The 13,745-nt window shown below is 43.7% G+C and overlaps 1 protein-coding gene across 4 annotated transcripts in view; it reads right to left on the bottom strand.

Annotated features, from left to right (window-relative positions):
* Positions 1 to 5,418: 5,418 nt before the first annotated feature.
* The window catches only part of LOC147435030 (monodehydroascorbate reductase 4, peroxisomal-like), a 52,265-nt gene continuing 43,938 nt past the window's right edge, over positions 5,419 to 13,745 (bottom strand). For all 4 annotated transcript variants that reach the window (XM_086491384.1, XM_086491385.1, XM_086491386.1 and 1 more), the window contains 3 exons: positions 6,927 to 7,146; positions 6,449 to 6,567; positions 5,419 to 6,350 (listed from right to left, as the gene is read on the bottom strand). In XM_086491384.1, the coding sequence (XP_086347510.1) occupies positions 5,613 to 6,350; positions 6,449 to 6,567; positions 6,927 to 7,146 (1,077 nt within the window). In that variant the 3' untranslated portion in view covers positions 5,419 to 5,612. The remainder of the gene's footprint in view (positions 6,351 to 6,448; positions 6,568 to 6,926; positions 7,147 to 13,745) is intronic.

The following is a 13,745-nucleotide window of genomic DNA, read 5'->3' on the forward strand; positions in this document are numbered from 1 at the left end:
GCCCGCGAAGTCTGTATTGGAAGGTATTTCCTCGGCAAAGCACTCTCTCCCCTTCTCCCTTCACCTGCTGTCTGCGTCCATGGCGGGTTTTTCCGCAGCAGGGCTCTTTAGAAGAACCCTGCTGCCTAGTTATGCAGGATTTTATTTCGGCGCGTACATACATAATTCTGTGCGTACATTTTTCTCTGTCGTTGTATGTGTGTGCGCGCGCACATTTGCGTGTGCTGGGAGATCTAGGGCTAAGTTTGTTATGTTTTAAGGATTTTCTTTGTGCCTCTTGGGATCATGTGTTGTGAATATGGCAAGAGTAGGGGCTGCCGATGCCTTTCTTGTGCATGCGTTTGTTGGCCCAGATTTTTATTCTTTGATGATGATAAAGAAGAAGGCTATGGCGTTTGCCATGATGGTTGGGTGCCTTAGTTGACTTTTGTCATTGATTGCATCACCTGTGCAGGCGAACTTTTGTCTTCCAGATGCAGGAAGAGATTACGGAGTTTCATGGGGGCGTGCATTTGGAGCACATTGCTGAGTATGAAGAGATTGCACATCTTGAGGGGAAAGAAGAATTGGAAGAGTGGGATGAAGCTGCCATGCTGGAAAACGCACATTTTGAAGAGCAGGCGCGGCTCGTTGAGATGACACAGTTGGATGAAGAGGATGATGATAGCAAGGCAAAAAAGGTGCGTTTGCTGGATCTTGTAAGCGCTGAGGTCAGCACTCCAGTAGTAGCTGCAAAAAGGAGGGTTTGGAAAAAGAATAGGTCACAAGCATGGTGGGATAGGTGCAATGAGCCAGATTTTCCGGACTCTGAGTTTCACCGAGCTTTTAGAATGAGCAGAACCACCTTCGATCAGCTTTGTGAGGACATTGGTCATGTTGTTTCCAAGGAGGACACCATGTTGCGCCAAGCAATTCCTGTTCGACAGCGCGTTGCCGTGTGTATATGGCGTCTTGCATCAGGTGAACCTCTCCGCCTCCTCTCTAAAAGGTTTGGCCTGGGGATCTCCACTTGCCACAAGCTCATCTTGGAAGTATGTACTGCTATAAACCTTGTGCTGTTGCCAAAGTACATCACATGGCCATCGCACGCGCATGCCCAAGCTATAAGAGAGAGCTTTGAGCGCATTACAGGGATTCCTGATGTCGTAGGTGCTATTTACACTACCCATTTGCCCATTATTGCACCGAAGGTGAATGTCACGTCTTACTTTAATAAGAGGCACACAGAACGGAGCCAAAAGACCTCATATTCAATAACTATGCAAGGAGTTGTGGATGCGCATGGGTTGTTTACAGATATTTGCATTGGCTGGCCAGGCTCGTACTCAGACGAGGTTGTGTTGGAAAAATCGGCGTTGTACGAAAGGGGACTCGATGGTTTTTTACATGGTGATTGGGTGGTTGGGGGTGGAAGCTATCCGCCATTGGACTGGTTGCTCACCCCCTATCTTGAAGAGCAGCTCACATGGGCACAGCATGCATTCAATGAAAGAGCAGAGGAAGCCCTTAAGATAGTGCAGAGCGCGTTTAGTAGGTTGAAAGGGCGATGGCAGTATTTGACGAAGCGTGCAGAGATCAAGGTCCAAGAGTTGCCTGCTATTCTTGGAGCATGTTGTGTGCTGCACAACATCTGTGAGCAACTTAATGAGCCCTTTGATTTGGACCTTTACTTCCCCGTTCAAGATGATGATACATGTTGCGAACGCTTACCGTGGTCTCATCTCTCACTGGAAAGGCGTGAACTCATTGCTCAATCTCTTCTGCATAGCATGCATTCTGGAATGATGTCTTATTAGTGCTGCTTCCATTCGTTATATGCGTGTAAAATCTGTGCGCAGCTTTCAGATCACGCTCCAAGTAAGCACTGGAGGATTGTCTGCTGTTCCATGATTTTGTGGTAATAGTGGCAGAGGATGGCTTTGTACTAAAAGCATCCAGAGCTTGTATTTTGAGCCAAGCTGAGTAATGTGGATGCTTCCAAGTGTGGAGCTTTTTTAAAATTATTGCAATTTGTTATTATCAGTGTTAGCATTCTTTTGTACTCTTGGTCTCAGATCTTTTGTATGGGGATTAAGGTGTTCATGTACTTGTCCATAATTATCTCATCCCTTGTTCTGTTCTGAGTAGAGGATTGAGCACTTGTTGTTTGATGAAAGCCTGCTCCAGGATGGTGACGCCCTGGTCCAAGTCGCAGGTGCTGGTGCCCTAACCACTCCTACCTGTTCGCCTGTTTTGATTTGTATGGAATTCAGATTGATGTTGTAATTATGGAACCAACGTAAAATTGGGAAATGTAGTAAGTTTGGGTATTGGGGGCGACATTTTGCAAATTTGGGCACAAATCCACGGCTCCGATTTTGCCTTTGGTGCCTCTAATAACCCCCACACTAGATACCCTCCCACCATGCCCGTGTCACTTAAGAGAGTGAGGGAGGGGGGAGGGGTCTCTCTGACACAAGCGTCAACTGGTATTGTATTAGTATGTAGGTATGACTCGTGGCGGACAGTTCCTTTTTGGATCCTAATTTCTAGGTGAGATTTTGAATCATGTAGAAATGAAGCTGTGAATCATCCAGAAAAATATCCAAATCAAACAATCCTGCAAAAGTCTCAATGCATTTAAGAATGTCCATCACACCCGAATTCACAAACTTCAACTTTATGCGATGGCCATTTACAGTCTTACCAATTCTCAAACCACCTCTTGTTTAAAATTAATGAGTATGACCTAGACCCAAGCTTACTCTCTAGGTCTGTGTGAGAGAAGTATGGCTGACACCCATGTTTTATCCTCGTGACATTGATGATTTGCTGGACTTGCTAGCTTAGTCATTAAGCGGAAGGGGAATTTGCTTTGACCCTGTAGATTGGACCCTTTAATCTCTGAGAAGGAAGAATGGCCCAGAGAGTGATGGAGCACCATGAGAGAAGACAAACACAATGTGCAAGTGAGAAGATCACTTGAGCAATAACTCGATAACTCAAGCTAGTACTCATACAGCTGGATAAGGGAGAAAGAGTCTTGGCTCACCTTTAGTAACCTAGAGCCTTGTAAAAGTGGAGGTGCCCAGAAGGGCTGACTAATACTTAGCAATGTGCCACATCATCAAAATAATGAGGTGGCAAAATGCTAATAAATGTGTGGCATCAGCATAGAAGCTACTAAAAATGGGCAAAGTGGACAAAAAATGCAAATGCAGGGCCATGTGGCCATAAAAACATGAGCGAACCTAGAATGCCAGCATATGGTGATGACTCATCTCCAACTGAGAACCTATTTGAAGTTTCTTGGTGCAGTAAGATATAATGTATCATTGGTACTCAAAAGTCTAGACATGTACAAAAATGATCAGTTTGGCCATAAGCTGTTCAGATCATGCTTTAAGATATATGGCTTTGGTTTCAGGCAATTGGTGACCTACATGTCTGCAAATCACAAACACATGATGCTTGTTTCCATAAAGGTAGCTCCTCTTAATTCTCTAAAGTAGTTGATCAAAATAAAGTGTGCAAGAAATTGCAAATGGTTGAAGAAATAGTAGTGAGAGCTTATAATGTCATAAGCTCCTCTTAGTATCAATCACGCAGTTGTATGCAAAAAAATATGTTACAAGCTTATGTGAATTGAATGAAAGGCATCTAATAATTCTACCATCTCAACTAATGTCTTATCAAAATTAACCATCAAAAGTCATTTCAAATCAAAAGATCTTGAAATAGGAAACATTGAGACAAGCATATTGGACATTTTGAATCATGTATTGTACTAGAAGTGCTTATTGCGGTGCTTTTGTAGCGATAAAGTGATACATAACAAAGCATATGGTTGTCATTGCGAAGGTGGTATGGATCGATAAAGAATAGTATAAAATTTGAGGTCAAACGTGTTGGCACTATCAAAGAGAACTCTATAAAACCAATTATACCAACAAACCAATGGCATACCCATGGGGCTTGCTTGCGTGTAATCTCTATCTTCATCTCAAATTTGAAGCTGGCACAAAATCATATTGTGGCAATTGCTTTTATATAACAAATATAGAGACACTTTACTGGGGAGAGATAGAGAGAGACAGTTCCAGAGACAGATTACAGATTTCTTTTCACTAAATATGGGACAGCCAGAGAAGCAGTCATCATTGCAAAGCTCGGCCCACACTCATTCGGCCACTACCGGCACTCTCATCGACCGAGCATTGGAGTTACAAAGATCCAGACGGCCACGATTGAGGAGAGGGGCTACACAGCATCGATGAAGACTACAACAAAGGATTCGAGCCATACTCTCTCGATATCCACAATGCCGATGAGGATGGATTCTAGTAGTAGTATCTAGTTCTTTTGAACCCAAACATGGTATTAGATTCACCATTTTGTAACAGATTGGTCTCATAAGCCATTTTGGCGATGGTGACTTTTGGGGGGGGGCGGGCACGTTTCCTCCAGTTAATGGGATTTATATTTAGATCAGCCAGTATGTATGTCGAGGGTAAGAAGAGAGTGCGCTTGCACAAAAGCTCATGAAAATCACCATTATGCTTCAATAATTTCCACTTTCCCGTACCTTAGGCTACGGCTAAATTTAGATTGCTGTCTCAACTATTCAACAGTCTATTTAAAGTTTTTGCATTTCTAGTGAAAGGTCTTGCAAGTAAAAATTAGCAGTTACAAAAAGAGAACAGGGTGGGTCCACAAAGACCGAGGACAAGGTGAAAATGGACCAGGTGGATAGCATGTGTTTAAAACCTGCAAATGCTCAGGCTTATAGGACAAAAATCATATTGATTATTCTTTTTGGATACTCGTGCTAATTGATCCTATTGGGCTTTTAAATGATTAACCATACTTCAAGTTCAAAGCAAATGAATATTTGCCTTTACAAGCTACAATATCTTATAACTAGATAGAACTATTGATGATATTCAGAGGCTGTGATTGATAGTTAAGGTTGAATGCCACCTCTACTAGCTTGTTTTCAAAAGGCTAACTAAGTTTAATGCTTTTTCATGGTGACTTCCATATCCTTGGCAACTCACAGAGAAGACCATTACATAAAGAGGAATGTGATTGCTAGGCAATTGGTCTTTCATTGGCTACTCCAAAGAAAGTTTTTCGAAACCTATGCGATTCCATGCTGCATGGCTTTTGTGAATATGTAAAGACTTTATACAAGATGTGATGCATGTAAATATGTATCAAAATGAAGTTAGCAAGAGGGCTACTCAAAGGCTGATGATGATGGAGGTCTTGCTCATAAGCCCAGGTTGATTTCTCAACCTCTCCATGGCAGGTAGACCCCCTCCCCCTGCACATGCCCATGATTCAGGACCCTTTGCATACGAGAATGGTGAGACCCAAAGTTGATATGTACATCAGAAGCTACCGTTAAGTTGCTTCATTTGAGATTACACAGCAGCATCTTGGGCATGTATCAAATTTAGCATTTTAAAGTGGTCGTACACAGAATTAAAGAATGCTACCCAAGACCAATGTTATTACTAAAGAATGCTTTCCACACTGTAGACACCCACGACCGATGTTATTACGTAAGAATCAATCTATCAACATCTGCAGAAATTAAATATCATAACAGCAGAGAGTAAAGAACAAGACTACCACCTCCGTCGCTTCTTGCCATACCATACAGCAAGCAAGCTAACACCAATGGCAACAGCAATCCCTGCAGAAATTTGGAGTACAAACGGTGAAGGCTTTTCGAGTAACATCTGGCCTCTATCTGCCACAGCTGCTATAAGTGAACTCGACTGGCCTAGTTGCTCTTTAAAAGTAAATGGGAATGCCAGACCCTGCCTTCCCAGGAGTTCCAAATCCAAAACACACGGCTTCAATCTGGCAACTTTTTCTAGAGCAGAGTATTCCTCCTTGTTGCCACCTTCAAGAAATGCCCCCACCAGATGCCCTTTTTCAACCCAAAAAGCGCCGAATTTTTTGTCATTCGGCTCCCCAAACATGATACAATCGCCCACATTGTCTCCATAGAATTGCCAAGATAGAGTGAAGACCCTGGAATAGAAAAACGGAAGATAGTCGTATTCATGCACTTTCTCCGGGGACATAATTGCTTGCACAGCATGAGCAGCTGATTTGCGAGCATGATCCACATGCTCCAACCTTCTCGTATCTCTGTATGACTTCAACGGGAAAGTCACGACATCTCCTACAGCATACACATGTGCATTGCTTGACTGCATCTTTCCATTCACTTTAATCCCACCTTTCTCAAGTGTAAGCTGACCTTCAAACAAACCAATATTTGGTCTGATTCCAATCCCTACAACAACCATGTCCGCTTCGACATGTCTCCCATCCTTCAAGACAACTGCAGTCACCTGCTTCAGGGGACACGGCAGCTTTGTAAGACTACTAGGAAAGTGAGCCATTTTAGAGTACCTAGACTGGTGACATGGATCGCGAAATAAGTACGCACCTTCTTCTCTTCATTACTCTCGAATGCAGCCATGACGGTACCTTTTATGAACGTCACCCCTCTTTTCCTATAGTAACCTTCATAAAATGCCGCTATCTCTGATGTGAACAAACGAGCCACTACGAAAGTAGCAATAGAAAATCAGATAAAAACAAACCTCTCTCTCTCTCTCTCTCTCTCTCTCTCTCTCTCTCTCTCTCACACACACACACACACACACACACACACACACACACACACACACACACGGGAGTGCATGTGTATGTGTGTGTGTGTGTGTGTGTGTGTGTGTGTGTGTGTGTGTGTGTGTGTGTGTGAGAGAGAGAGAGAGAGAGAGAGAAGAAGAGAGTTTTAACGTCGTAGGAAACTATCCCGAGAGAGAGAGAGAGAGAGAGAGAGAGAGAGAGCATACATTTGAGTGTGCGTGCGTGCCCGCAGAGAGAGAGAGAGAGAGAGAGAGAGAGAGAGAGAGTCTTACTGCAATGATGCTCAGGAAACACCATTGTAACTTTGATGTTATTAGACACCAAAGCTGCAGCACACTCCATACCAATATAGCCTCCACCAATGACAACAGCCATTCCCCCTTTGCAAGAAGCCATGACTTGCACAAGTTTATTAGCATCTTCCAAATCACGCAAATAGCATATATTATCCGCATCGGCTCCCGTTACACCAAACTCCTCAAGCCGTAGCACCTAAAACCAGATAACAGTTCATCTCTCTCTCTCTCTCTCTCTCTCTCTCTCTCTCTCTCTCTCTCTCTCTCTCTCTCTCTCTCTCTCTCCCCGAAAGGCCAAAATTTTCTTATTATGGTCAAAATGTCAAAAAACAATGATTTAAGCACTCAAAACTGAAGATAAGGCAGCTAGACGCGAAGTATTGTGTGTGTGTGTGTGTGTGTGTGTGTGTCCTTGTAAATAAATAAGTGGCTTGGGCTCCCACTCTGCAGAGCATCTGGACGTAGAGTCTGAGAGTGAGACCCAACCACTCTTGTTCTTTGAACTCAGATTAATACAAAAAAAGAAATACCGAAAGGGGCGCCAGCCTTTGGGGCCAATATCTCTAGGCACGTAACTCCACCAGGCCAGTGTAAATCTATTCTTAACTGTGAATTGTTTTGAAGTGGTTATTTGGTGCTGTCGCGGTCGATTCTTGACTTGGGGTGTCCAAGTCTGTTATAGTGGTATCAGAGCACGGCCGATTTCTCTTCTACGGGAAATCCGATCCCAATTTTTTTTCCGCGGCACCTATGGCTTCACACAAGGATCAGACGACTCCCTCTGCATCCGGAGATGCGGGCAGGGATCACAACGAAGATTCCGGCAAGGAGTATGGCCCGCCTCGACCTACTCAGGCGAAGCGACGAGAGATGGAGCATCGTCAATTGATCGGCGATGCAACAAAGATGATGCTCAATTTTACGAAGGACCCAAAATTTGCAAAATATATGAGCGAGACTTCTTTTCAGAAAGTGCACGAGCAGTGGCAGAAAACCACACCACCACCCCTGACACCCACTCTCAAGAAACCTTCTGTTCACAAGAAATATTCAAAGAAGGAATTAGAAGAGGTGGTTGATGCACGGATTGCTCAGCTTTTTGACGCACAGAACAAAGTTAAAAAGCATGACAAAAAGCAGAAGAAAGGCACTGACTTCCCGGGATATTTGGGTCGTCAGTCGACATTTGGTAAGGCAAAGAAGTTCGATTTGAAGGAGTACCCAGTTCTTCTTCTTCTTATCTTCTTCGGATGTGAAGAACCTCTTCGAGATTAGGAGGTTCAATGGAATAGGTTTTGATCTTTGGAAAGACAGGATTCAGGGAATCCTATTTCTTAAGGATTGCGAAGGGGCACTTGAACAGGTGAAGCCACAGAATATGACAGATGAAGCATGGGTTAGCATGAACAGGAAAGCCGTTATATACATTAAAATGGCCATGACAGATGAGACCGTCATTGATGTGAAAGGCCTCACGATTGCTTTTGATGTGTGGGAGAAGTTAAAGGGAATGTATGAAAATACAACGCCTGTCAACCAGGTGCACTTGATGCAAAAACTTGTTGGCATGCAACTAGATGAGTCCAAGAGAGCGGCAGAGCACTTGTCGTTGTTCGCAGGTACTTTGTCACAATTACAGGATTCTGGCTTGCCCCCTTTTGATGATAAGTTGAAAGCTATCTTCTTGCTTATGACATTACCTGAGTCATGGGAAACTTTGGTGGTTTCGTTGTCCAATAACCCCAATTTGACCTTTGATGGTGTTAGGGGTTCTATCTTGAATGAAGAAATCAGGAGGAAAGCAAGTGGAGAGGAAGGCAGCTTTGCCAACATGGTTAGAGGTAGGACAGAAAAGAAGAATGCTTATGCACAAAGGAGTAAGAGTAAGAGTAAAGAAAGGGGAAATGCAAGCAAAGGCAAGGGTGATGTGACTTGCTATCAATGTGGCAGGAAAGGTCATAAGAAACCCGATTGCAGGTACTATAAAGCTGAGTTAGAAAGGAAAAAGAATGGCGGAGAGAAAAAGAAAGAGAAGAAAGAAGTCAAGGCAGATGCACAGGATAGCTCAAAGGACAAAGAGAAGGCCAATGTGGCTTCTAGTGTCATGATTGAGGAGCTGTCAGATGTAGAGGACATCTTGTGTACCACTTTGTCAGATGATGATGCTTATGACTTAGATGCCTCTCTAAATGTTCATTCACAGGACATGCAGATCACCAAGAGTGATCTTATTGATGCTTTGTTGACTGTCAATGATGCATTGTCCCAAACTTGGATTGTTGATTCCGGTGCTTCATTTCATGTGACTCCTATCAAGGAGTGTTTCTCTACTTTTGATGTAGGCAAGCGTGGCCATGTATACCTTGGAAACAATCATGCATGTTCCATTGAGGGTATTGGCACCGTGCATCTCTCCATAGATGGCACAAATGAGCTTGTCTTGCATGATGTTAGATATGTGCCAGGAATCAAGAAGAGTCTACTTTCTGTTGGTCAGATGGATATGCATGGTTACAGCATCTTGTTTGAGAGAGCATCATGAAAATGACCAAAGGCTCAAGGCTGATTGTAAAGGGCACAAAGAAAGGGACACTTTACTGCATGCATGGAAAGGCCGTGTTGGGCAAGTTTATTGCATTGGCTGAAATTAACTCTCACATGGAGTTGTGGCACAAGAGGCTTGGCCATATGAGCCAAAAGGGCCTTTCTAAGCTTTGTACTTTGAACAAGCTTGATGCTAAAGGCACAAAGCTTGATTTTTGTAATGAATGTCAATATGGCAAGCAAGTAAAGCGTTCTTATTACTCTGGTGTCCCTCGTAAATCTTGTGTTCTTGATCTTGTACATTCTAATGTATGTAGCATGCCTACTAAATCTATGGGTGGTGCATGTTATTTTGTCTCCTTTGTTGATGATCATTCTAGGAAAATTTGGGTTTATTTACTTAAGTCTAAGGATGAAGCCTTTGCTGCGTTTAAGAGATTTCATGCATTTGTGACCACCCAAACTGGTAGAAAGCTAAAATGCTTGCGTACAGACAATGGGGGGGAGTACACAAGTGCTGAATTTAACAAGTTTTGTGAAAATTTGGGCATTAAGAGAGAGCTTACTGTGCAATACAGCCCCTCTTCTAATGGTGTGGCTGAAAGATTCAATAGGACACTTTGTGAGAGGGTGAGATGCATGTTGTCCACAGCTAATCTCTCTCATGGATTTTGGGGAGAAGCTTTGAAAATTGCAGTGCATATATGCAATCGATCCCCTCACATGTCTTTGAAAGGTGACATCCCTGAAGAGGTTTGGTCTGGCAAGCCTGCTTCATATGATCACTTACGCATTTTTGGTTGCGAAGCTTTTGTGCATGTTAAACCTGAGTTGAGGAGTAAACTAGATACGAAGTCCATTAAAGGCCTCTTCATGGGATATGGTGAAGAAGGCGAAATGGGTTACAGGATTTGGTTACCTCAGCTCAAAAGGGTTGTACGCAGCCAGGATGTTTTTAATGAGGCAAGGCTGCTTCAAAACAATTGTGCCTCAAAGCATGACCATAAAAGGCTGAAATTTCAGCATAACCAACCTCCTGTTAGGCCTATTTTTGACCCTCAGGATGCACCACAAATGGCTGAAAATGTAGACGATCTAGTGGTGTTTGAGCTAGATGATGTTGGACAGCAAATTGAGGCTCTTGAAGGGCATTTGCAGCCAAGAAACAATGCTGAAAATGGTGCTGAAAATGATGTACAGCAGCCCATTGTTGATGATTTTGTAGTGCCGCCTGATGTAAACTAAAACCGGCCTGTACAACGTAGAGGGCGGTACTATTTCAATTACCTGTTGACTTTACACAGAGCACTGAGAAGGGAAGAGAGCACAGTTGCGTCCAGCGACTAGAATGTCACTGCACACACAAGACTGACACCCTATAGGCCCCAAAGACTGGCGCCCCTTTCGGTATTTCTTTATTCAATTAAAGTAGACGATCCGACCACTTCGCACAAGCTTTCACAAAGCTGTCCAAACCTGGCGAGGGCTGAAAACGTAGGTTTTCGACCTGATTTTGGCAACATAACGGCGCAACAACCCCTGTAGGTTAAAAGCACCTGTCTAGGACGGATTCCCTCGCTATTTGGAAGCTTTCTGGTGAGCTGTCACAAAAATTCAGCGGGCTGTAATTCCCTGTTTTTCACTGCCGGGTGCCCAAAAGCCTGTACACGCATCCCAAGGCTCTCACGAGGCTCCCCCGAGGTTCCCTTGCAGTTTAGGTGCGAAACCCTAAACCTGCAGAAAAACGCAGCAGGCTGTAATTCGCTGTTTCGGATCGTTTTTAGCGGAGCGAACACGCCTATGCGTGTCCCAAGGGCTCCCGCACGCAATGGGACAGTTCCCCTGTGAATTGGACGAGTTTTCACGCGAGAAAACTCTCCAAACTCGCAATCTTTCGCGATGGAACTATGCGTACCTGTGGGGGATTAGCAATTAGCTAATCCGGTTCCTGTTCAGAAGGCTCTTGCCTTGGCAAACGCGCATAAACCCCCAGAACTGTACATGTTCATCTGAGTAGCCCATCTAGTGGGGCATTACCATATGTGCCAAAGGGGAGAGAGAGATGCACGAGAGCAAATCATCGCGCTACATGAGACAGAGGAGAAGGCAAGCTTTCCATTAAAGCTGTAGACCTGCACCCACTACTCACACACACACTGTAGGTCACTTATCATCAAAAATCAGCCTCCTCTCTCAAATTGGGCGCCCCCTCTTCAGCTGGAAGTAGCAAAACTGCCAGGAGCGGCCATGTGTCCAGTTTGCCCCTTTTGAGTTAATTTTCTAGTTCCCACTGACTTATAAAGTTATAAGTCACTTTCCGAGTGGCCCGGACTTCATTTGGCGGACACAGGCTTCCATACTCATCAGAATTCAGTGCTAACTCGCCCGACCAGTCCCCGATTGACCGACTCAGACTCCCGATGTGAGAAACCTATTCGGCCGCAGCCGTTTCACACTGGCCATGCAATGTCCACTTGCACCTTTTCAAGGGTTCTGGGGAAAACAAGTATAAATAAAAATAAATAAAAATATCTAGTACTTATTTACGGAAGGCAATAGGAAAAATACACCTCCTCAAAAATCTTGTCCTTAGTCTACAAAATGGGCGGGACTTTCTTCCCTCCTTCCACTATCTCAAATGGTGCCTTACCTGTTGACGTATGCATAGTGTTATTGTAAGCATATTCAACCAATGGAAGATGGTGTTCCCAAGTTGCCTTGTGCTCTGACACATAACATTTGAGCAGGTCTAAAACAATAGAATTTGCCTCTTCTGACTGTCCATCAGTTTGCGGATGAAACGAAGAAGAGAACTTTAGCGTAGTGCCCATGTTCTCAAACAATGCCTTCCAGAAAAGACTCGTCATACGTGGATCCCTGTCACTGACAATTGACTGAGGCATCCCGTGATATTTAAAGATATTGCTCATAAATATCTTGACCATGTGTTCTGGCTTTATCTTCTTCCTCAAAGGAATGAAATGGGCCTGCTTACTGAACCTACAAATGATAGTCCAAATCCCATCATTGCCTGTTTGCGTCCTTGCAAGATCAAAGATAAAGTCCATTGCTATGCTTTCCCATGGCCTATCTGGGATCGGCAATGGCTACAACAATCCCGGTTGCTTTTGTCTGTCAAATTTGACTTTTTGGCATACTAAGCATGATCTTACAAATTTGTCAACATCTTGACGCAAAGCTGGCCAATAGAAGAATGCCTCAACCCCTTTCATTGTCGCATCAATTCCACGATGCCCAGCATAAGGTGGAGCATGACTTTCCATCAAAATCTTTGGCCGTAACTGTTCAGTAACGCATAACTTTCCATGCATCATGAGAAAGTCATTCTTAAGCATATAGTGCTCATGATGTTGCCCATCAACAAGCTGGTCATAGATCCTTGCAAAATCTGAATCTTCAGCATATTGTGTCTTCATTTCGTCTAGTTCACAATGGTACGGAATTGACACTACTGAAATTTGGGGCTTTCGTGACAACGCATCAGCCACCACGTTCTTTTTCCCTTGCACATGCACAATCTGAAAACGGAACATTGACAAGATGTTTGCCCATCGCATGTGCTTCTCACACAGCTTCGTCTGTGTGAGAAAATATCGCAAGGTTTGATGATCCGTTTGGACAACAAAATCAGCCCCTAGCAGATAGTGTTTCCAACTAGTGAGAGCATGAATTATTGCCAGCAATTCTTTCTCATAGACTTGCAAGTTCCTTTCAGTCTTCAAAAGAATTCTGCTCTCATATGCGACTACTCGGCCATTCTGCATTAGAACTACACCAAGACTATGGCCACACGCATCACACTGAACCACAAAAGGTTTCGAAAGATCTGGCAAAATGATTACCAGATCTGAAGTCAGCTTCTCTTTCAAGTGTTTGAACGCTAAAATTTCCTTGGCTGTACACTTGAAAATAACTCCTTTTCCTTGTAGTGCATGGAGTGGAGAAGCAATCTCAGCAAAATTTCGGATGAACCTCCTGTAGTAGGAACATAAGCCTAAAAAGCTTCGAATGTCATGTACGGACTTCAAGTCTGGCCATGACCTAATTGCTTCCACTTTAGCCGGATCCATGCGTACCCCATCCTTTGAAACAATGTGCCCAAGGAAGTGAATCTCTTGCAAAAAGAATTCACTCTTCTTCGCATTAATGAGTAGCTTGTTCTTACGTAACTCATTGAAAACTGCAGTCAAGTGATCCCTATGCTCCTCTTCGGACTTCGAATAGACAATC

This window comes from Adiantum capillus-veneris, chromosome 19 (assembly GCF_014529385.1).
Source record: "Adiantum capillus-veneris isolate H3 chromosome 19, ASM1452938v2, whole genome shotgun sequence".
Taxonomy (NCBI): Eukaryota; Viridiplantae; Streptophyta; class Polypodiopsida; order Polypodiales; family Pteridaceae; genus Adiantum; species Adiantum capillus-veneris.